Here is a 24,890-nt window from a genome sequence, read left to right as displayed (position 1 = left end):
GTTCCCCCATCCCCCACATGGGAGGCCCAGATGGCTCTCCATGGCTTGGATGAGGGGACTCGGCAGGAAGGGACTTCTGCTGCCATGCCCTCTGTCCCCAGGGCCTGCTCAGCTCTCTGCAGGGTCAGCAGAGCCACCTGGTCTTGGTGGAGATGCCGGGCTCTGCCCTCCCCAGGGCCAGTCCAGCCCCAGAGTGCAGTCAGCCTGGAGAGGCCAGGGACCTGCCCCCAAGGTCTCTTCAATTTCCTGATAAGAACTGAAGGGCTCCTCGCTTCCCAGGGAACCCCCATGCTGACAGGTAGCTCTGGTGACTGTCCTCGGTGTGTTTTCCGAGTGCTTCCATCTCCTAGTACAGGTGGAACCACACCGTCCCCTGTGGCTGGAGGCCTCCTGCAGTCAGTGAATCAAGCCTGAGAATCACTTCAGCCCAGGGCGTTTCAGAACCCCACACACCAACCCTTTCTTGTCCCTGTGGCATAGCAACTGGGTCCCCGAGTGACCGAGGTGAAAGGAGGCCTCGATTGACCTGCGGGGGACATACCTTGGGAGGGAAAAAGAAAGGACACCCATCATTTGTAGTAACTGACATCTCGGGATGCTGTGACTGTGGTATGACCTAGCGGCCGCCTAGTCCTGCCGTCCTGACTGACGAGGTGGCCGAGGGGTCAGCCCAGCTTCCCAGGTCCTGCCCATGCTTCGTTCTCCTGGCTTCTGTTTTCCTTTGAGGAAACCGATACCCGTCCAACAAGTTTCTTTTCTGCTTAACTTGACCCCAGTTAGGCTTTGCTCTTTGCAACCGGGAGCCTGGCCTGGAGGAGGCTGTTTCAGCTGTTACCAAGCAGCTTATCACTGCATGTGGGCGAGGCAGTTGGGAGGAATGGAGGGGGCCTGGGTTTCAGACACAAATGAGGGTCATTGGAGGAAGAGGTGGCGTGGTGGTGTGTGTGTTGGGAAGAGCGCTAAAGGAACTTTCCCACCTCTGAAGGCCATGCGGCTGAACAGTTAGAAGCACAGCTTTGCCTACACGCCCCCCGCCCTCCACCTCCCCCCACAAGCCTGGGTTTGGATCCTAGTGCACCGATGACCGGCTGTGGGTCCTTGCTCAAATTCACCTCTCTGAACGCCAATAAGCACATCTGAAATATGGTGATAACAAGACATGGGATTGTTGGGAAGACGGCAGGAGAGGAAGTATATGAAGCATCTGACACAGTGTCTGGACGTAACATATTCCCAGTTCACCATCATAGTACCATACATCAAGGCCAAGGGTGGTGTGCAGCAGCCGTGACCCGCAGAGTCAGGCTGCGCCTCCTTCTTGCCATCTGCGAGCCCTCGGCCCCAGCTGCCCACTTGCACCCCTCCCTCCACGAGGGAGCCCGGCCATCCTCTCCAGCCCACCCTCCGGGACAGAGCTGAGTGCCGGCGGTGGGCTCTCAGTGTCTGCAGCCTCTAAGATTTCTGTGTTTGGGATGCCAGCTTCTTTTACTGTTGTTAAAGTGTTTTGCTGCTGGGAAGCCTCGAGCATCTCCACAGAGGGACATAAATAAAGGCAATAACCTGGCCATTAGGAAGTTTTGCCTGGTGTGTCCACCCTGGAGCGCCCTGGCATGCTGCAAGGCAGCCCTCGCCAGCGAGCGCAGGGACGGGTGAGAAGCCTCTCGTGCTCTCCGTTTCTGGGTCAGGTACCTCTTATTCTCTGGGCTGCAAACAGAGTGGGGGGTGGGCATAGGCAATGTGCCCCCCGTCAGGGTGGCGTGGGAGGGATGTGGGGCAGGCCACCCCCAGGATGGAGCATAGTAAGCGCGGTGAGGCGGGACAGAGGGTGACATCTCTGAGTGCTGCTCTCCACGGCCCTCCTTCCTCCCCCAGCTGGACGTGGAGCCTGCAGGTGGGACGTATTGCTCAGAACCCAGAGCTGAGGCTTGGGGCTGGCAGTGCAACCTGGTGGCTGTGGGTGTGGGCTTTGGCATCAGGCCAAAGTTGGTGCAAGTCCTCGTCCCTGTGCAACGTCTGTGCCACTGGGCAGGTCCCACCAACTCGATAAACCTTGGCCTCCCGTGTATAGAACAGGGACGGTGATGGTCTCCACTCCTGGGAGCTGAGCCTAGAGCCACCAGCGCCCGTAGAGGGGGTTGGCACACGTGCAGCCTTCAGCTCTGTCCTGCCCTGGATTGTCCCATGCAGGATGTTTGGGCTGAGGCCCGGCTGCTCGTGGGGTCTCTCCATCTCCCACCCTAACACAGAGGAGGCGCCGGGCTTGCCTGCTGGCAGGGACAGGGTCTGACCTCATCTTAGGTCAAAGATGGGACAATATTGGCTGGTGGCAAAGCTCCCCATGAGGGAGTCCCGCTGCTCCGTAATGGCGGGGGTGGGTGGGTGGGATGCTTGGGGGCCTGGAATCAAGCTGGATTAATTGAACCTGGCAGGCTTGGGCCTGAGAGGGCTCAGAGGGTCCCCAGGCTACTCCTCTGTTTTGATCTGACCACCGAGGGTTTCTACCCCCACCCAACCCCAGGCCTCTGTCTTCTTTTCTTTAAGAATTGTGATGGCACATTTTCATTTATTAATTTTATGCTTAATAACACTTCTTTTAAAACCCCAAAACTAGATGCCCGTGAGAAACAATTCACACTGTGTGGGTAGTTGTCAAGGCCCCTCAGATGCGACCATGTGGCCCCAAACCCTGACAGTTCCCTGGGGGTGTTTCCTGGGGCTGCTGAGCCTGGGAGTGGAGGTGGGGAGATTCGGGGCTGCAAAGCTGAAAGGGAGCAGAAGGTGGGACACAGGGGGAAGAGTGGCAGAGGAGAGGACATCACTTAGGGTGCCCCGGGGCCATTCCAGGATGCAGGCTGGAGAGCAAGGCCAGCCTGAGGTGGGTGACATCCTGGCATCTGTGGGTTCACTCCAGCTGTGTGCTCCCCAGGAGTGAGAGCAGAAGAGGGCAGAGGGCGGGGGGCAGAGGGGGGAGGAACAGCACACAGGAACAGCTGAGGAGGTCCGCAGAAGGGGGCGAGCGTCTCCCCCTAAGCCCCCAGGGCAGCAGTAGGACAAAGCTCTGTGTCCTCCTCCCCTCCCCTCCCCTCCCCACGTGCTCTCCACTGAGGAGTCAGGGCTCTGGGTGGCCGCAGCTGCCTGTCTAGGGATCTGTGCGCTAGGCCAGGGTAGGCCAAGTCAGACGAGGGCCGGAGCCACTTTGACCTGGCAACATTCCGGCGCCCCCTCCCTCCCCCAACATTCCCTTCACAGCAGGCGTGGTAATTGGGTTTTACACGGAGCCCTCTGGCACTGACCTAGTTGTCCTGGTTCCCGCCTTCCTCTGTCCCTGTGTGTTCGCCCCTGATGTTCTTTAAACCCCAGGCATTGTGCCTTCATATGTCCTGATTTCATCCTCCACTCTGATTCTGCTGGGCAAGGTCAGGCTGGTGCCGGAGCCTGGAGCAGGCATTCGGGGTGCCTGGCATAGCATGTGCTTCTCAAGGGCGCCCTGCTCTGGGCCCACCTCTGGGAATGAGACAAGTGAGGCCCCGGGTCTGCACCCTGGACAGCTGAGCAGCAGGTGATGGCCTGAGCGTGACCCCGTTAGGGGCCTCCTCCCTGACGCTGCGTCCCCATGTGTGTGAGGAGGGATGGAAGGGCTTCTGGGGACCAACTCCTCATCTGGAAGTGGCAGCAATAATGCAAAGTGCACGGGCTCAACTGAAATAACACGGGGGGGGCACAAGGCCTGGCACCGGATGAGAATGTCCATCTGTCTGTCCATCTCCCTCCCTCTCTCATCATTTCCTCACCTGCAGAATGGAGGCCTGGACATCCCGGTGAGAGCCCTGTGCCCACAGGGACCGTGTGTCCACTACCGGACACTGACCACCTGCGCTGGAGCAGCACAGATGGGAGCATCTTCTGCCGATTAGAACATCTCTGGGGGTGGGGGGTGTTCTTGGGTTCCCCATTCACAGGTGAGAGCACCTGAGGCTATGAATGACAAAGGGACTGTGTCCAGGGCTCAGAGCTGCTCCCACTGGACTCAGGATTCAAGCTCGGTGACCGACCCCTGTGCCCCTGCTCTTCACCCCTGCTCCGGGCTGACCAGATGTTTGGCAGCTCTGGGGCTATCTGGGTGGGTAGAGGGTGAGCAAAACTTGTCCTGAAGCGGGTCACCACCCTGGCGCCTTCACCAGCCCCGTGGGTGGCCGAGCATGTCCAGGTCTGGATTCCGACAGGTTGCAGCTTGTCTTTTTGAGACTTGTCAGCATGGGGCTGCCAGGGAAACAGGTGCCTGTCTCTAACAGGGATGTTTACCCGGCTGTGCTCTGAAGGGGCATGTTCCTTGATTCCTACAGGGCTTGGGGCCAGTCCCTGTAAGAGGGAGCCTCGAAAGGGTCGGCTGGGGGGCACAGATGGCTTTGGGTTTAAACGGGGCCAAAGCCTTCACCAGCTCCTGCAAACAGTTCCCTGAATGTGGAGGTTTGGCTGAAATCAGGTGGGCGACATCAGCTGCTCCCCACACCCCCGCCCGGAATCCCCCCACTGCCCCCTCCCCAAGACATCCCCCCAATTTCAGAATCACCTCTGCTTGGTCTCCCAGCTCCTGTAAGCTGCCAAGCATGAAGCCTGCCCTCCGAGGCTGTATGAATAATAGAACTGAAATCATCCCTAGTTAAAAATAGATACTCTTCTTAATAAATATTTTACGTACTGCCTTTAGAAGATACAGATCCCCTGTCTGAAGAGTTAAAGAAAACCCTGTTATCGAACCCAAAGACTGTAGGAAAGGCTCAGCCTGACGTCCCCGCAGCCACAGCTCCTGACCGGGATCCACCCCCTCTTCAGTGACGTTCACTGAAAACAACCCGCACCGGTACTGACGGAACTCCCAGCCGGGAGCAGCCTGGGAATTCCTGGGCGTGTTAGTCACCTATGAATCTGATGGAGGCAAATCAGTTATCCGATGCCCCTTGGCTAAGTGAGGCTCGGAGTTCAGAAAAGCCAAAAGCAAGTTCTCATGTTCCCGCTGTACAGAAGGACTCCCCTCTGTGAGCGGAAACTGGGGGCGTCTGGGCGCAGTCTCAGGGAGGGAGAGAAAATTCTGGGTGGGGAGGCGGAAGTGGTTGGACTTTAAAGTGCTGGCCCATTTCAGAAAACTTTGCAAATGCAGTATAACCTTGAAGGTCTGCGTTAATTAGGACACGGCATGATCTAGATACAGCGAATGAATCTGAATAATCTGCAGAAACAGCTCCCAATCTTGACCGCCTCCTCCCCGCTATGATCTTCCCATGGAAGACAGGGCAGGCAGGAAATGCTGGGGTCTGCCCAGCATGCAGACCACTTCAAATAACCCCCGCTCTGCAGGTCCCAAGAGAATGGCTGAGAGTCCTTACTCAACAGGGCAGGAAACTGGATATTGAAGGGGCAGAGTGTGCTGAAGCTAGGACAGGTGAACCAAATGGGGTTTGGGGCTGATGTCTCAGCATTGGTCTCTCTGCCTGGACTGGCAACTCCACACCCCATCTTGTTTCCTTGGACTGAGCACAGAGACCCTTCCCTGTGAGGCCCACCTGCCCTGAGGATGGGCCACTCTCTCCCTTGTGCTCAGCTTACTTTGAGGAGATTTTGGTTTAGCACCCAGCACCCTGATGAATGGGTGGATGGATGGATGAACAGATGGATGGATGGATGGTGGATGGATGGGTGGTGGATGGTTGGATGGCTGGATATATTGATGGGTATGTGGATAGATGGATGGGTGGATGGATAGATGGGTGGGTGGATGGATGGAAGATGAGTGGATGGATGCATGGGTAGGTGGATGGGTATATGGGTAGATGGATGGATGGATGGATGGATGGAAGGGTGGATGTATAGATGGATGGGTGGATGCATGGATGGGTGGATGGATGGAAGGATGGATGCATAGATGGATGGGTGGATGCATGGATGAGTGGATAGATGAGTGGATGGATGCATGGAGAGGTGGATGGATGGATAAATGGGTGAGGGGATGGAAGAATGTGTAGATGGGTGGATGGATAGGGAGTATGTGTGCATGGATGGATGGATGGGTGCATGGATGGATGTGTGGATAGAAAAAGGCACCTTGTATCAGATTCCAAAGGGGAATTGATCACAGAATAAAAATGGGAGCCCAGTCACTCCATTACTCCAGGGTTGATCATAAACGTGGTAATGTGCTTTAATCCTTCTCTCCTGCTGCCCTCTATCCTTTGCTTTCCAGTTCCTGCATTACTGGCTGGAAAGGCAGGGCTTGGGGAGCAGGGAGAAGGAGTAGGGGAGACCAGAATTGCAGAGGACAGACAGTGAGAGTTCAAGGACCCGATGCTGGACTCTCCCACGTGGCCCACCTGGAGACCTTGAGAAGCCAGGCTGCCCCTCCACTGTCAGGGCACTTTAGGACGTTATTATGTTTCCCAGCGTTCCTTGAACAAAGCCGGTGCTGGAACGTTGGGCAATCAGAACTCAGCACCTACTCGGGCTCTCGTTGGGCAAGGCTTTGTGGGGGATACAAAAGAAGTTAAAAAAAAAAAGACATCCAATTATTTCAATAGAAAGCATTTTTTTAAAATCCATGCCACTGTACCTACACTTGTTTTACGTTTTTTGTTTTGGAAGGTACAGGGGAAGAAAATCATGAAATGTTTTCATGTCTCTGTGATTGAGCAAATGCTTAAAATATTAAACTATTGCTTAATAATTGATTAAAACTAACCTCAGTTGGAGCCAATCACCCATTTGGCAGGATCTCTTTAAACTTTTAAGGCCTTTTAGCTCCCCCTGGCCGCCTAACCTTTCTCTGGTCTGATTCATTCAGGTTTCAGCAGACAGTTTGCCTCTTGTTGATTGATGATGTCACGAGGCCTCTATTGAGCTGTGGGATGGTTGACCCAGGCTGGATTCAGAAAAAGTAAAGTCCTAGCAACACTGTTTCTGAAGAGGTAGTGAGGGGAGGAGGGAAGGAAGTCAGAATGTCTGCAAATAACAGTACTGCGGTTTCTAAGATGCAGAAGGGGAATCAGAGGTAAGGCTGTGTGGCCTTCAGAGCCACTTAAGTTGTCTGTGACTTGAGTTTTCCCACTGAATGACAATTATGCCGGCCTCTCTGTTTTTCAGGGAGGATACTAAAAGCACTGAGCTGAATGGTTTAGAAAGTGGGCTCAGGCGTCAGACTGCCCTGATCCAACCCTTCCCCAGAGGTTGCTTCATGTGTGACCTTGGATGAGTTTCTTAGCCTCTCTGTGCCTCAGTTTCCTCATCTATAGAATGGGGGTAAGCGTAGAAATGCCCTCCTGAGCACATTAGGTAAGGTATTCTCAGCATTAGCCACACTGGGAAAGGGCTCCGCTGTGGTTGCTGTGCTGATTTTAAAACAAGTACTTTGAATTCTGTAAGAGAAAGGGCCATTATATGAACAGCCAAAGTCCCCCAAACTAAGCACAGTCTTCAAGAGATATGTGTACACCCATGTTCATGGCAGCATTATTCACAACAGCCAAAAGGTGGAAGCAATCCAGTTGTCCGTCAGTGGATGAATGGATAAACAAAATGTGGTCCATCCACACAACAGAAAATTATTCAGTCTTAAAAATGAAGGAAATTCTGGGCTTCCCGGGTGGTGCAGTGGTTGAGAATCTGACTACCAATGTAGGGGATACGGGTTCGAGCCCTGGTCTGGGAGGATCCCACATGCCGCGGAGCGGCTGGCCCCGTGAGCCACAATTACTGAGCCTGCATGTCTGGAGCCTGTGCTCTGCAACAAGAGAGGCCGCGATAGTGAGAGGCCCGCGCACCGCGATGAGGAGTGGGCCCCGCTTGCCGCAACTAGAGAAAGCCCTCGCACAGAAACGAAGACCCAACACAGCCATAAATAAATAAATATTTTTTTTTAAAAAAAGGCAAAATTCCAAAAAAAAAAAAATGAAGGAAATTCTAACATATGCTACAATGCAGATGAACCTTGAAGGCATTATGCTAAGTGAAATGAGCTAGACAAAAGAATACAAATAATCTGTGATTCTACTTATATGAGGTTCCTGGGGTAGCCAAATTCATAGAGATGCAGTAGAATGGTGGATGCCAGGGTTATGGGGGAGGGGAAATAGGCATTTAGTGTTAAATGGGGACAGAGTTTCAGTTTGGGAAGATGAAGAAGTTCTGGAGATGGATGGTGGTGACGGCTGCACAACAACGTGAATGTGCTTAATGCTACTGAACTGTACACTTAAAATGGTTAATATGGTCAATTTTATGTTATCTGTATTTTACCACAACGAAAAGTAATAACTAAAAACATCACTAAGCACACCTGCCTCCTGTCCTGAGTGTGTCACCCCTGATTGGGGCCAGACTCATTTGCTGTCTGTGGATGGTGCTCAGATGTGTATGGATGGGGCAGGGCTCTTTCATGACAGCTCAGCAGGGGCTGAAGAGCCCCCTCCCAACCTGCTGGGTTATCCGCAGACCAGCTGAAAGAAGCTTCAAGGGTCCACAGCTGGATGAGCCAACCTCACCCTTCTATGCCATTGGTGGGAGTGGAAACTGATCTGGCCTCTTCAGGAGGGGGTCCTTGGGAAGGTGTATGCGAAACCTTAAAGACATGCCCAGGCCAGAGCCTCTGAGGAGTGGAGTTGTTGTTTGAACCCTGCCTGGTCCTAACTTAGCCTGTGCTCATTCTCCTTGATCCAGCCAGGCTCGGTAGCATCATCACTCAGTGGTGGAATGCGGTACAGGAGGATAGGGATGGGGACTGGACCCAACCCTTGTGAATCCCCCATCACCAGAGAACACAGGCGACAATGATGACAATGCTTTCCAAGATGCTGTTAACAGTAATGTGAATTCCTGCTGCCTTCCTAGAGCTGAGGGCTTAGATTTTTTTTTTTATGCAGAGCATTTTTAAAGTCTTCACTGAATTTGTTACAATACTGCTTCTGTTTTATGTTTTGTTTCTTATTTTTTGGCCACGAGGCATATGGGATCTTATTTCCCCAACCAGGGATCGAACCCACACCCCCTGCACTGGACCGCCAGGGAAGTCCCTAGAGCTGAGGGCTTAGAAAGCACTTTCACATGGTTGATTTTCTTCATTTCCTACAGCCTGCCTGCCCCATCCCTCGCTACAGACTTGTCTATTTATTTTATTTATTTATTCATTTTGGCCACGTAGCACGGCTTGCAGGATCTTAGTTCCCTGACCAGGGATTGAACCCGGGCCCAAGGCAGTGAAAGCACTGAGTCCTAACCACTGGACCACCAGGGAACTCCCAAGACTTCTCCATTTAAAATGGCCAACGTAAGGTACGCCTTCTCAGGGGGCTATGGGGCAGGCCTGTGGGAGACCAGGGGTCGGGGGGCGGGGAAGGACACCAGCACTGAGAGTCACACACAGACTCAGCATCAGCTGAAAGGGCCACAACCATACAAAGCTGGGATCCAAGTTCAGGCTTCCTCATTTTCTTTCCTCCTTTTATCATGTGTATGCTCTTTTGAAAACTCAAATTAAAAAAGAAAAAAATGTTAAACAGTTCAGAGAGGTTTATAAAGAACTCTCTTCCTATTCCTCCTTTCTCAGCCCTGAGGGCAAGCACTTTTAACTGTTTCATTTTTAATTATATGGTGGTCGCCTCCGCAAGCCTAAATAATATGCTCATAACGCCATTTCTTGATTTATCTGCTTTAGAGATTGTCTGCTGTGCTGGGTGAGGCTTCCTCACTGACAGCACCTGGCCCCGCCCCGCCTCCCTGCGGTTCACCCTCTCCCGCTTCCTGACTTTGGATTCTGTGCTCGGCTCTGTCTCAGGTATGGGCTTCTGCAGTCTCTCTGTCCTCCTGGGGAGAAGGGGGATGTGGGCCTGCCTGGGACACCCCTGCTTCCACTCAAGTTTTGCGCTGACCTGGTTGGTGGTCTTTCATTCCAGTCCGAGGCACTCTCATGTCTCAGGCTTTGGCCCCAGAGTGACGCTCTACGTTTGAAAGCACATGCACGTGAACACTACATGGCGAGCAGGGCAGGGCCTGGCTCCTGGTCCTTAAGGTTCTGAGGCTCCAGGCCCCTTGCAGGACTGCTCACCTGGGCTGTCACCCCACCAGGGGTTCAGAATCACTTCTTCTCATTTTCATTTGCATACGTTGGACCAGGCCTTTCTTATAGGCACTCCATTTTCTCCTGCGTCTTGATTGCTTGTTCCTTCCTTTTTGCAGAGAAGAAGCCCCTGCCCTGACCCTATCTCATCCCTGTTACCCTCTATGTATGGCTTGGACTCCATCCATCCTTCTCAAGGCTCAGACCAGGGGCTCCACAGTTGGACCAGAACTTCCTGGCACAGACTTTTGTTATTCCTGCATTTCTGATCACCTTTCTTTTTTGCCACTGCATCTTGGATTTACTCCAGTCATTGTGTCATTTTGGTACCTTGGGCTTTCTTGTTCATGCTGACGCTTTTGTTTCGGGGAAGGGGGCTCTCTGTTCACGTGTGAGACTAGCGAGGCTGGTGTGGAGCAGGCATGGCTGGGATTTGAGGACTGATAGGCTGTGCTGCAGGGCAGCTGCTGAGAGCCCCCGGAGGCCAGCATCATGTTGGTTACTAGGGGCAACCAACACCCAGAGACCTCAATGCCTATGTTCCAGATGAGGAAGCTGAGACCCAGGGGGCAAGTGGCTTGTCCAAGGTCACATGGCAAATTGGTGGCCAGAACCCAGGTCTTCTGAGTCAAGAATCCAGGTCCCTCCACTGGACTGCTTTGGTTGGAGCCACCCTGGAGAACTGGGCTTCCTAAACACACGGACCAGTCTGTAAAGCTCTCACAAGGGGGCTCGTGACCTCGGTCACAGACACCCCTGCTCCTCGGTGCTAACCTTCTTTCCTTGGCTTTCCTCTGCTCCATCCACAACTGCCCTTCCCAGCAAGCTCGTGCTCTGAGGTTTCAGAACAAAAACAACCTCCAGGACTATTTGACTAGAGAATACAGGCCAGAAATCCACTGTGGGACCTTCACACTGAAGAGATTTTGTTGATTTTCTTGCCTTGAACAATCCAGTCTTACAATTAACTGGAGATCCGAGCCTCCACGTGTGTGGGAGAAGGGCTATGGGCTGGAACCATTTGCAAAGGGGCTGCTGGTCTTTGGGGGCTGGTGGGCGGGCTCACAGGCCAGCTTTGAGGGGACTCGGCCTCATTTCATGACCTGGAACTTTTGTCTCCTCTACACGTCAGGCACTTTCCCACAGGCAGCCCCATGGGTTCCCCTTTTAATGTCGAATCGCAGAACTTTAGTGCAGAGTGGACTTCTGTCCTGTCCCTTCATTGTAGAGGCAGGGGATGGGGGTCCACGTGGGACTGGGCCAGGCCACTCAGTGGCTTTCTTGGGGGGGCACTGTTGGTGTTTGGGGCAGGTTGTATTAGTCAGGGTCCTCCGGAGAAACAGAATCAGTAGGATATATATACAGAGAGAGGGAGTGGGGAGTAGGGGGGAGGAGGAGAGAGAGAGAGGGACTATTTTAAGGAATTGGCTCCTGAGATTGTGGGGCTGGACCGTCTGAAGTTTGCAGGGCAGGCTGGCAGGCTGGACATTCCAGCAGGAGTTGATGTAGCAGTTGTGAGCCCAAAGGCAGTCTGGAGACAAAATTCCTTCCTCTTCTGGGAACCTTATCTTAAGATAAGGCCTTCGATTGATTTGATGAGGCCCACCCACATTAGGGAGGGTCACCTATTGAGTTAAATGTTAATCTCATCTGAAAAGTACCTTCGCAGCAACATCTAGATGGTGTTTGACCACACAACTGGGCACCATGGCCCAGCCAAGCTGATACAGAAAATTTAACGATTGCAACGATTCTGTGTGTGCAGTTGTGGACATTTGGCATCCCTGGTCCCTGCCCACTCAGCACCATAATGTCCCCAGACCTGTGACAACCAAAGACAAGTCCCCTCTCTACTTCTGAATGAGCCCTGGATCAGGGGTGAGGGGGGTCTCCTATGAGAACCTCTTAGGGAAGGTGGTGAGAGAGCCGAAATTTCCCTGGGACCCTTAGCCAGTGCCTCAGGCACCAGGCTCCATGAGCATCTAGCTTTTCTGCTCAACTGGGGGTTAATGTCTTGAGCCTAGGGAATGCCTCCTCGCCCGTGTCCTCCAGAGCACATGGCCACAATAGCGGCCTTCGAAACCGGCCCAGAAATCAGATATTTCTGTAATAATTAAAGATCATTTGGGGTCCAGCTCCTGGGGACGTTATATGGTTAAAACAGAGCTGTTTCATTTCATCCCCAAGTGTGAGACCGTGATATTAGGAATTCTAATGTGACCGAGTCCCTGCTGACCCCAGCTCCTGTCCTTTAGGAAGCCTGATGCCCGCAACTCAGAGGCAGTGTGGATAATGGGGGGGCCTGCTGCTTAACCCTTGATATTTACCAACCTTGGTCAGTTCGTCAATCCCCAGTCCCAAATTTGCTAAAGTAAATGCTACGCCCTTTTCATAGAGCTGTCATGCATAAAAACTGCCACTGTGTTCCCTCGTTCCTAGCCCCCCAGTGAGCCCTGCAGCAGGTGGCTGCCAGCACACTGGGGGTGCTCTGAGGACAAGCCTGTGACAGTCTCATCCCCTTTCTTTCCCAGTCCAGCTTGCCTTGGTCTGGAGACCCAAATAAGTCCAGGGATGGTTCTGTACCCTTGTGTACACCCAGGAGAAGCGAACGCTTGACCCTCCAGCCCTGGCAGTTGGGGTCCAGCTGGATGACACCTGGAGTGGGGAGGAGGAGGAGACGGGGTCATTGGCACAGGGATTTCAGCCCCTCCTGCGTGGCTGGATGCTCCTGTCCCCCCTCTGACCTGGACTGCCCTCACCACCTCCTGCCCCATCCAAAGGGGAGGGGAGGCCAGCGAGACAGGGAAAGAAGACAGAGGGTTTGGGACCACAGTGGCAAGTAACCCCCAAGTCACAGAGACCATAATAAGCTGATATGAATGGAGCGTTTTTATATGTCAGCCCCTGCATCGGGCTCTTTGTGTAGACTGTCTCACATACCTCCCCTGCACGTGCCCGTTCCCCCTCACGATCACACAAGCCCCACGTCCATATAAGGCTTAAATGGGTAAAAAGCCACTTCAAATGTCTATCTCTAAACTCAGAGTCATACAAGGACACGGTTCACACAGGTATTTCACCCTAGTATTTGTGCATTGTTTTTGTAAAGTCATGTCTTTTTTCATGATATGATTTGGTTATCACTGTAGTAGGTATCTGAGTGCCTATTAGTTACTCGTTTTTACTGATGGGAGGATTATAGGTCTAAGATATAGTACCGACAAGCTCACAGTCTTGTAGGAGGTACAGGTGTAATAAATATAATGTAATGTGCAGCTCTAAGGTGAGATGGCTTATCGACCAAGTCTCTACTGTTCTGAATCCTGCCTCTGAACATAGAAAGTGCTGTTTACCCTAAGAGGATTCCCTAAGTCACTGATTGAATCAGTGAGTTCTCCTAGAAGCATTTATTAGGCTGAAGAAAACATTTTCTTTTGAACAATACTTCCTCTCATTGGTATAATTCTATAGAGGTGGCCAAAGGATTTTATATCATCTAATTTTTTCCTCACAACAACCTTATGGGTTGGGTAGAAAAAGAATTATCCTCACCCCATTTTACAAATGAAGGAAGTTGCAAGGCTACTGAGGTAGATTCTGGGCAAGAACTTCTGCTCCTTGGCCAGAGATTCATTTATTCATCTACTCATCCATCCACCCATCCACCCACCCATCCACCATCCATCCATCCACCCATCCATCCATCCATCCACCCATCCATCCATCCACCTACCTATCCACTCATCCACCCATCCATCCATCCATCCATTTATCCACTCACCACCCGGCCACCCACCTATCCATTGCCAGGCCCAGGGCTAAGTGCTGGAGGACAGAGGTGGCTCTGGCTCTCAAAGAACTCCCGGTCTGGAAGGTTGTTTGGATCCTGTAGGTTATGGTGGTGGCTTATGTTCTCCTCGACATTTCAAGATTAGTTTCTTCCCTCACGAACAATCTGGGGACAAGCAAAGGCACCTGGTAGCAAACTCCTTCAGCTTGGGTTGGGTGGTTGGTACACCTGCAAGTGATAGACACAGGGAAGAGCACTGACGTCCCACAAATTCCTGAACGTCCCTATACGAAGTGCTGAGTAGTAGTATTTTGGTGCCTAAGCCTCCGGGCAATCACAGGAGAGGATTTCTGGTTTCCCTCTGGATGCTAAGAGGTAGCAAATCTTCTTTTGATGGATTAATGGATCTAAATGTCATGAGGGCTCCTGATTTACAGCCTACATTCTCATCTGCCCTCTGTAGCCTGGCAGAACCTTAGAGAAAAGTTCTTGAGCAGCGGGGTCAAGTGAAGGATGTTCTTTTAAAGCAAGAGGAGAACGTTGTGACAACACAGGAATGATGTCATGAAGGAAGACCCCTGACATGTTCAGCAACCAGGAGGAGGATCAGCAACTGGGACCCCACCTGCTCAAGTTCCAACTTTCAACCAGACACCAGCCACAAAGAGCCCTCCCCTCCGCTGAGGGTGTGCAATAAACATGCCCCATACAGATTTGCCACCACGGTGGGGGGGGGGGCTGCTGCCTCTGTGGGATCAGAGGAGCATCAGGAGGACACTCTCTCTGCCCCAGTATCTTCCTACTGGCCCACCCCTATGCCTGGGTGGTCCCCGTTAGCTGTCAGTTCACTTGAGTTAAAGCAATGAGGGTGCTAGAGATCCCTGCAGAAACCAAGGAAACCAAGGAGGAGGGGGTGGCGGCGGCAGCAGTGCCTTCCCCATGCCCACCCCATGATGGTTCCACTTCCCAGACAGCCTTGCTCTCTGACAGCTGGGTAGGAGCTGGGCCTTAGGGAGCTGGTACATAGGACAGGTCACTTTTTAAAATTGTGGTAAGATATTTATAACATAAAATTTTCCATTTTAACCATGTTTAAGTGTACAGTCAGTGTCATTGAGCACATTCGTGTTGTGCAACCAACACCACCATCCGTCACCAGAACTTTGACATCATCCCAAATTAGAACTCTGTGCCCATTACACAATAGATCCCCATTCCCGCTCCCCAGGCCCTGGAAGCCACCATCCTCCTTTCTGTCTCTGTGAATTTGACTCCTCTAGGGACCTCATATAAGCGGAATCGTACAGTATTTGTCCTGTTGTGAGTGGCTGATGTCACTGAGCATAATGTCCTCAAGGTTCATCCATGTTGCAGCCTGTGTCAGAATTTCCTTCCTTTTACTGCTGAATAATATTCCATTGAATGGATGGACCACACATTGTTTATCTATTCATCTATTGATGGACACTTGGGTTGCTTCTACATTTGGGTGGTTGTGAGTGATGCCGACATGAACCTGGGGGTACAAGCATCTGTTCAGGACAGAGCACTTGTGATGGGAGCCAGAGGGCAAGGGGTGGAGGGAAGGGTCACCAGAGCTGCCCGGCTGCAGTGGGGGCTCTGCCTTCTCCAAAGTGACCTGCCTCTGGCTTGATCATCGCTCACCCTGTGAAGTTCCTCAGTTGTGTGGACACACTGAGTGCCAAGACCAATCTTCTCCATAAGTGGTGTCTCCCCCAGCATCCCAAGGAGGGAGGGAGATGCAGGGGAGACTCGAGAGCTATCGCAACCTAGCTGACAGGCAGCCGAATCCAGGACTGACTACCCTTGTTCTGGATTGTTTCAGTGGCCAAGCCCACCCACTGCCTGGTGAAGAGGGGCAAAGCTGGCACAGCAGAAATGTCACTGTCCAATGACAATGATATCGACAAGGCAATGCCATCCTCATCAAGGTGAGTTTCTTCATCAGAACCAGTCAGTGAGTTGCTCATAAAAGTAATGGAGAGACCTCAGAGGCCTGCCCCTGGAAGTGTGGTGTTGCAGCGTCTGTATTGGTCAGCTACTGGCCCAATAATGATGCATAACAAGCCAGCCCAACTCATGGCTTCACATGGCAGCACTGACTCTCCTGGATTTGGGGGTGGCTGGGGGCTGCCTCACGCGGCATCTTGGCTCTCTCGTCCTTCTTGGGTGGGTGGCCTCACTGGGGTGGCTTCTTGTTCTGGAGAAAGAGGCGAACAAGGGGGAGAGTCTACCCCCCAGTATGTTCACAGCCCCTGCTTTTGCTGCTTCACTAGTGTCTCACTGGCCAAATCAAGTCTCAAGGCCAAGCCTGAAGTCCGGGGTCAGGGAAGCACGTTCTGCCTCTGTGGGAAGAGCTTCAGGTCACTTGACAGAGGATGGGGACACAGAGAGGGATGAAGACTGGGGGAAAATCTGCCACCTCTCCAGAACGTTCCAACAAAAGCTGGATGGCCACCACTCTTGGGTTCCCCTCTGGCCCTGGAAGGTAGGTTTATTTGTTTCCACTGTAAGGTGCTCTGATTGATGCCAGTCCTCAAATCCTGTGACTCTTAATCAATGCCTGATGAATCATACACATGCAAACAAAATTCATTCTCTGCCAAGATAATCCTGAGGGCCTCCAGTGTCTCTCCTTTATTCCCAAAGCCCATGCAAATGCATCTTTTTTGTTCCAGACTTACTGGGAAGTAAAAGATTTTGTCTGCGGGCTGATGGGTATTAGCAGAGCTATATGGGGCTTGAGTGGAAATGCGGAATTTGTGTGGATCAGCCCGAGCTGTGTTGGCAGGGTCTGGGAGGAAGAAGTGGCATGCTGAAATTCTGCCCAAGTTGTGGCTGTCATCTGCCTTGAATGCCAGACTCGCTCTTTTTGGTGTGTGTGTGTGTGTGTGTTTGTGTGTGTGTGTGTGTGTGTGTGTGTGTGTGTGTGTGTGGCTATGGATCATGCTGTAAAGTTTCCTTGCTCTTGGCTGTTTCCGAGAAGGGCCTGGATTACTGAAGAAAATCCAGCTTATGTGTCCAAGGACAAAACAGGCTGTTTATCTTTGGCTCGTACATGCTTCTCACATCTCCTGAGGTTTGTCTCTAAGTAGGATTTATGTCTCCCCATATGGAAGGTAAAAAACAAGAGGCCAGCATTGAGTTTGCAAGAGGCAATGCAGCCAGCACATGGCTTGCCATATGCTTAATGTGGATTTAAGAAAAGAGAGGGGTTTTAAAAAATTATTAAAAATGGCAATTTTGAAAATCTGCCCTAATGTTATTAAGTGATCTTGACATGGAATGTGTGTGGCTGGAACCTTCTGATGGGATTTGGGAGCTGGGCTGCAGCGGGGGGCTGGGGACACATTCCTGAGGTGCCCTTGCCCCTTTGTGGAGCTCAGGTACATGAAGGGGAGACTCAAGTCTTCAGAGATGACTGTGCACAGAGCTGTGGTTCTCAACCAGGGGTACATTTGGCAAATTCAAGAGCCATTTTTGGGTTGTCACAATTGAGAGGACGGAAGTGCTTCTAGCATCTAGTTGTTAGAGGCTGGGATACTGCTAAACATCCTACGGTGCACAGAACACCCCACAACAGAGAATCATCTGACACCTGCTACAACATGGATGAAACTTGAGGACATTATGCTCGGTGAAATAAGCCAGACACAGAAGAACAAACACTGTCTGATTCCACTTATATGATGTCCCTAGAGCAGTCCAATCCATAGAGACAGAAAGTAGGAGGGTGGGTGCCAGGGGCTGAGAGGAGGCGGGAATGGGGAGTCAGTGTTTAACGGGGACAGAGTTTCAGTTTGGGAAGTTAAAAAAGTTCTGGAGATGATGGTGGTGAGGTTGTATAACAATGTGAATGTACTTAATGCCCCTAAACTACACACTTACAAATGGTTAAAAGTGTTACATGCATTTACCACAATGTTTAAAAAATGCTGAAATATAAACAAAACAGAATCATTTGCCTAAAATGTCAGTAGTGCTGAGGCTGAGGAACGCTGGCCTGAGTGGTGTGGGGACAGGTTGGTGCTGACTCGCCTGAGTAGCCGTGACAGTGCAGGGGTAAATGCAGCCATTTCACACGTGTCACCCAATGTCATAACGTACAGAACAGCAGTTGTCCAAAGTCCCTCCCTCTGTCCCCCCTATACCTACAGTCCCTGCCCCAAATCACAGCAAGGAGGCCCCACATCCCCCAGGAGCCTCAAATGAGCTCACAAACCAGGTGGTCACACAGAGGATTGTCATCCCTCCTGGTTGTCCTGCTGTGGTTTTATATCACCTGCCTCTGCTCTCAGCCTCGAGGGAGAGCCTATGACTGTGCCCATGTGCTTCCTGGACACACCCAAGTTGCTTTTTGGGGAATGACCCCCTCAACACTATGCCACAATGTGTCACCAGGGCCCCCAAGCAGCCCTGCTTACGCCCAGAGTCTCCAGAGTCCCCCAGTCCCAGCTCCTGCAGCTGGTACCCTGCCCCATGTAACTGTTTGGGCCCAGCTTCACTCCAGACAGCTAGGAGCATGTATGTGCCAGCGCTCTATCACCTCCTCTGGTCCCCGAGTCAAACTCTTCCCACCTTCCTTAGTTTCCATCAGCATCTGGGGAGGAGAGACCCAGGGTGGGAGCACCTCACAGCCCGGTTGACTCTCAGTCTGTGTGCCTGGCTCTACCACTCTCTTTTTTTTTTTTTAGTTTTTATTTTTATTTATTTATTTATTTATTTACATCTTTATTGGAGTATAATTGCTTAACAATGGTGTGTTAGTTTCTGCTTTATAACAAAATGAATCAGTTATACATATACATATGTTCCCATATCCCCTCCCTCTTGCGTCTCCCTCCCACCCTCCCTATCCCACCTCTCCAGGCAGTCACAAAGCACCGAGCTCATCTCCCTGTGCTATGCGGCTGCTTCCCACTAGCTATCTACCTTACATTTGGTCTACCACTCTCTTCCACAGGCCCACACACAGGGTGGTGTCAGGGTCAAGGTGAAGGGTTCCAAAGTCCAACTTGTCTTTTTGGAAAGTAAATTGGCTCACAAGAAATTTGGCCTTCTCACTGGATCTCATTACCTTTGTGATCTAACCAAGTGCTGGGGGCGGGGGGATTGCATGGTAATTGTGGCTACGGTGAAAGGCTAAAGGAAAATGGGAATTACAGACCCATTTGGAGGTTCTGACTTTGATTATGTTGTCAACCTTGGACCATTTTAAGTCAGTGATGCAGCCTCTGGTTCTAGAAATGAGTTTCTGAGTTGGCCTAGGGCCCTCCTCGTGTCTCTCATCATAGAATTCTTTTTCATCCAGTGGAAATCAGGTTGACAGTTACACCTTTTTTTCCCCCCCATTTCAAGCTCACTCTCTCAACCCTATGCTCTGATGAGAGCTGGGCTCTCAGAAGCCCCTGGAAAGCCCTCCTCAGGCTTACTTGGGAGTGGGTGGTGCCCACGGGAGCAGAGAAGGGAGACCATCCCTCTGGGGATGCTGTGAAGGGGGCGGTCGTGCTGCAGGGAGAACCGTGGCCCCGCGTCACAGCTGCCCCACCTACCTCTTTGGGGAACAGGGATTGAAAGATGCATAAAAATTCAAACCATACTCGAAATAAATGAAAGGAAAATATATATTTCAGAAGGAGATAACCATAGCAATCACTTTCACTCAAAGGTAATAAAAATATGTATCGTAAACATGAACTCAGAGATTGGAGGCTGCACGCTCCGCCACCGGAGAGAGCACATTCCGAGAAAAGGCAGAGACTTTCAGAGTCACTCTTGACAGATCCCTCTGATTAAAAACCCGAGAAGGGAAAATATGGGAGGAAGATGGAGAGTTATGAGGGGAAAATAACGACCAAAACTATGACAAAAATTGAGAATACAAATTATATTTACAAATTTCCCCCTGGCTGACATTCTGCCTGGAATGTGACCACATGTCATAAGGTGGCTGGTATGAATAATTCACAGGGGCCGGGGTTATTCTGGACTGAGCACAGAGTGTTCTGACGTGTGGTGGCACCGACGGCCTCGTGGATGTCTTACTCCGAGTGTCTGCTGCCACGTTCATCCCCTGCAACCATCGGTCCGAACCGCCACTGTGACAAGCAAACCAGACAAGCCTCTTCCAGCCTCAGCAGCTGGGCTGTCTGCAGAAAGCCATCCAGGCTCCTTGCTGGAAACATTAGTTTCAGATGGAGAAATGGAAATTTCAGTCCTCTCTGCCTTTTTTGCTTTCTGTAAGAATAGAGCTATGATCTCGGCTAGTTAAATGTTTCTCCATCCCTGCCTGGGTGGTGGTGTCCTGTGATGGCCACTCCCAGCTCAGCAAACACCCTCCAGTTCCCAGGTCCGCCCTGAGGACTCCACACACACTGGCCCAGTTCCTGTCTGTCCCCAGCCCTTGGTCCTGACTGCCCACCATCCTTCAGTTGTAATGGATGACCAACCTGAGTCCTGAGTACCTTGTGCACTTTCTGTGTCCTTCCTTACCAAAACGCAAATGAGATGCCGCTGTTCACTTATCGAATTTGCAGAAATCAAGATAATAAAACTCAGGAAGAAAACCAAAATACTCTTACTTGATTTGGGGAGGATGATACCGGTACTCTGCTGGTCCATAGGCAAATTGGAATGAGCTTTTTGGAAGCAATGTGAGAATGTCTCAAGAACCTTTAAAAAGTTCATTCTCTTTGTTTTTCTTATGGGTTGAATTGTGTCTCCCAGAGACATACATCCAGGTCCTGAGCCCGTGAGTGTGACCTTATTTAGAAATAGGGTCTTTGCAGATGTCAGTTAAGATGATTTACTGTAGGCCCTTAATCCGATATGACTGGAGTTCTTGTAAGAAGAGGAGAGACACAGAGACACAAGGGGAAAGCGCTATGTAGTGATAGAAGCAGAGGCTGGAGTTACGCGGGGCAAGCAGAGAGACAGAGGATTGCGTGTTACACCAGAGGCTAACAGACATGGGACAGATTTTCTCCTGGAGCCTTCAGAGGGAGCTCCACCTATTCACACCTTGATTTCAGACTTCTGGCCTCTAGAACTGTGAGATGATACATTTCTGTTGCTTTAAGCCCTCCGGTTTGTAGTACTTTGTTACAGCAGCCCTGGGAAACAAATATAGCCTTTTTTTTTTGCAGTACGCGGGCCTCTCACTGTTGTGGCCTCCCCCGTTGTGGAGCACAGGCTCCGGACACGCAGGCTGAGCAGCCATGGCTCACGGGCCCAGCCGCTCCGCGGCATGTGGGATCTTCCCAGACCAGGGCACGAACCCGTGTCCCCTGCATCGGCAGGCAGACTCTCAACCACTGCGCCACCAGAGAAGCCCAATATAGCCTTTTTTGACTAATTTTTAGGAAGAAATCTTATAGCTCCTTTTTTTTTTTTTGGCGACACTGCTCGGCATGCGGGATCTTAGTTCCCTAACCAGGGATCAAACCCATGCCCCCTGCAGTGGAAGCGCAGATTATCAACCACTGGACCTCCAGGGAAGTCCCTATAGCTCCTTATTTACCAAATGTATTGCATTTCCTCCCAGGCACATACACCACATTTCCCAGTCTCCCTTGCAGTTAGTTGTGGCACACAACCGAGTTTGGCCAGTGGAACGTGGCCAGAAGTGACGTAAGCCACAGGCCTGGCCAATAGAAACCTGGATTCCCTTCCGAGCTGCTCCCTCTGGCTGGGAGCAGACACCTAGCTAAGGACCCCGAGTCCTGGGGGGTGGTGGGACCCACAAGACGGAAAGAGATCATCCCAAACACCTGTATTGAGCTCACCTGTTGTGTGGGTGAACAATGGCCTTTTGCTGAGACTTTGTGGGGGGGGGGTCCAGAACTTAGCCTAGCTTGACTAATACAAGGAAGTAATCAGAGATAGATAAAAGCCAAGATTCAGGGGCCAAGATGTTCCTATGCCCCATTTTACTCAGTTGGGGGTTCAAAATAAAGTCACTTTTCTTTTCATAATCAGGTCAGCATGGCCCCAAGTCTTTGTCCTTTGAATCCTTGGGCGGCCATTCTTCTTGGGGTGGCATTGGGGATTTCTCAGATACTCCCCAGGTCTGCCCCTCCCCACTGCTTCCTGCCTCCAAGGAGTCAGCTGTAGTGTAGGCAGATAGGGTAGGGGGTCCCGGGAGAAAGAGAACCAGGCATTCATCGCTTTCTTGGCACAAGAGAATCCATTTCAGGTCTAAACCATTTTGTGATCTGAGCCTGGCCACAGTGCTTGCCCTTGCACAAGAATAGACTTCAGTAGTTAATGATTTTAAGGGAAGAAAAGAAGGTAAGAACAAACAGCTATTACCAGACCAGGGAAATAACCATACTGGAAACAATAAATCAATTGTAAAGGTAAAGATTAGCCTGGAGTACCTTCCTGAGCTGTTTTGCAGGATCCAAGCCCCCTTGAGTGCTCGAGTGCTGGACCACCAGATTAACTAGAGCCTATGGAATGATGATGTTGACTTTGGCTGACCCTCGTGACTTCCATCAACTAAAGCTCGGACTCTGTCGACCTTTGCCCCAATTCTATGCTGAGTTCTCCTCTGCTTCAGCCCCTTCATGAATATGCACGTACCCTTAGCTTAAAACTTCCCCAGTTTTGCTGCTCAGGGAGACACTGCTTTGGGAAAGATCCCCAGTGTTCTCCTTACTTGTTGCAAGAAATAAATCCTTCCTTCTCCTGCTCTTGTGCGTTGTGTGTTTTGGCTCGATACCCACCAAGAGGCAAACCCAGTTTTCGGGTAACAGTAGCTGCTGTGGCCCTAACGTGTGGTCATTGTGCCTGTGCCTGGTGTTCATCGGAGCAGGGCAGCCCTGCTCATCTGAGTCACTCAACCAATACTTCCGGTGTGTCTGCCACCCTACCAGGCTCTGTGATCCCTGTGGGGCAGAATCAGAAGACGTGGTCCCTGTCTTCACGGAGTTTCTACCTAGGTGGGGAAAGGGACATCAAAATAAACACTGGTTTGGACTTCCCTGGTGGCACAGTGGTTAAGAATCTGCCTGCCAATGCAGGGGACACGGGTTTGAGCCCTGGTCCGGGAAGATCCCACATGCCGTGGAGCAACTAAGCCTGTGTGCCACAACTACTGAGCCTGTGCTCTAGAGCCCGCAAGCCACAACTACTGAGCCCACGTGCCACAACTACTGAAGCCCGTGCGCCTAGAGCCTGTGCTCCACAACAAGAGAAGCCACCGCAGTGAGAAGCCCGCACACCACAATGAAGAGTAGCCCTTGCTCGTCACAACTAGAGGAAGCCCGTGCGCAGCAACGAAGACCCAATGCAGTCATAAATAAATAAATAGATTAATTAATTAAAAAATAAATAAATAAAAAATAAACACTGGTTTGATTAGAACTACTCCGTATGCTGTGAGTAGAAAGTATAGGGTCCCATGAGAGAGGGTAAAGGTAGGGTGATTGTAGTTTATCATCCAAACCAAGACATTTGGGGAACGTAAGAGGGTACTGTTAATAATATGTCCAGGCAGAAGGTACAGCTGGGGCTGCCCCAGGAAACCAGGACATCCGGTTACCCGGAGAGACTTAATCCAGCCCACCACGAGCCTTCTTTGGCCAGCTTGCTCCCAGCTTTGAACCAGCCCTCACCCGCAGCTATGCGTAGATGGCAGAGCCTGGACATGTCACCACAACAACATGTTTCCCCAAGACTGGACCTAATCACGCTTTTCAGGAAGCCATGTCACTGCCTCCATGCTGGCACTGGCAGGCTGGAAACAAGCCCCTGGGTGCGCTTAACACAGTGGTTAAGATCTCAGACCTCAAGGCCGTGGGTCCCCCACTTCCCAGCACTGGGAGCACCTGGGGGCTCCAGGCTGCTGCCGGCTACCACCCCTGACATTCTAATGGTGCAGCCTGGGCATCAGGTCTTTAAAGCCTCACGGGTGATTCTGATGTATCAAAATTTGAGAAACTGCTGGTTTGAATCCTGGTTCCACCACTCATTAGCTGTGTAGCTTGGCAAGTTCCTTAATCTCTCTGTGCCTTAGCCTCCTTATCTGTAAAATGGGAGCAATAGGTGTGTTGTAGGCATTGAGTTAATACATGTGAAGTGCTTAGAACAGGGTCTGGTCCATAGGAAGTAAGCTATATTAGCCATCATTATTACACTAATTATTTTAATAAGTACTAATCGAACACTTAAGAACCTTCCAAAGGCTCCACAAGCAGGCTTAAGGTCCCTCGGGATATTTTTGGAAATGAACTGGAGGGTGTTTGCCTTATGTCTTTGTAACCAAAGGTCTAGCCTGTTGAATTTCATTAAACCAAGTGAAAGTCCTGATTTAAGACAGCAGCCCCAAGGTTTAGCCCACAATAAAAAAGAAAATTTTTTTAAAAATTAAAGTCCGGGCCTCCCTGGTGGCGCAGTGGTTGAGAGTCCGCCTGCCGATGCAGGGGATACGGGTTTGTGCCCCGGTCTGGGGGGATCCCATATGCCGCGGAGCGGCTGGGCCCGTGAGCCATGGCCGCTGAGCCTGTGCGTCCGGAGCCTGTGCTCCGCAACGGGAGAGGCCACAACAGTGAGAGGCCCGCGTACAGCAAAAAAAAAAAAATAATAAAAAATAAAAAATAAAAAATAAAAATTAAAGTCCTTCTCTATGGGTCACCCCTCCACATTTTTCAGTTACTGTCTGTGCCAGGGATACATGGCAATGGTTAATGATGTTGATTTTCAGAATGCTAGGAAGTGTAGACTCGGAAAAATGCTTCTGCTATGAGAAAAAGGCACAAAATGAAAGGTTTTGTTAAACAGTGTTTATACAAAATTGAATGATTCTCTTTTGCAAAACCTTACAAATAAGTATGTCCATTTATAATAAATATTTATAACATATACTGGAAGGCTATACAAAGAAATATTAAGAGCAGTTATGTGTGTGCAATAGAATTAAAAGTGTTTCTTCTTTATTTTCAAAATAATGTTTCAGAATAATGTTATTTTTTAATGTAA

The 24,890-nt window shown here is 50.9% G+C and overlaps 1 protein-coding gene across 4 annotated transcripts in view; it reads left to right on the top strand.

Moving 5' to 3' along the window:
* The window catches only part of ENDOV (endonuclease V), a 101,295-nt gene extending 78,731 nt beyond the window's left edge, over positions 1-22,564 (top strand). Inside the window, exons 10-11 of one of the 4 annotated variants that reach the window (XM_082603989.1) lie at positions 15,736-15,841; positions 22,309-22,564. In XM_082603989.1, coding sequence (XP_082460115.1) covers positions 15,736-15,841; positions 22,309-22,357 — 155 coding nt within the window. In that variant the 3' untranslated portion in view covers positions 22,358-22,564. Of the gene's footprint in view, positions 1-9,697; positions 9,736-15,735; positions 15,842-16,186; positions 16,826-22,308 lie in introns of those variants that run through there. The other 3 variants (XM_082603985.1, XM_082603979.1, XM_082603977.1) reach the window with 3 other exon arrangements.
* The last annotated feature ends 2,326 nt before the right edge of the window (positions 22,565-24,890 follow it).

This window comes from Mesoplodon mirus (assembly GCF_964341445.2).
Source record: "Mesoplodon mirus genome assembly, chromosome: 18".
NCBI classification, from domain to species: Eukaryota; Metazoa; Chordata; class Mammalia; order Artiodactyla; family Ziphiidae; genus Mesoplodon; species Mesoplodon mirus.
The sequence above is the reverse complement of the archived record's forward strand: the minus strand, read 5'-3'. Positions and strand labels throughout refer to the sequence as shown.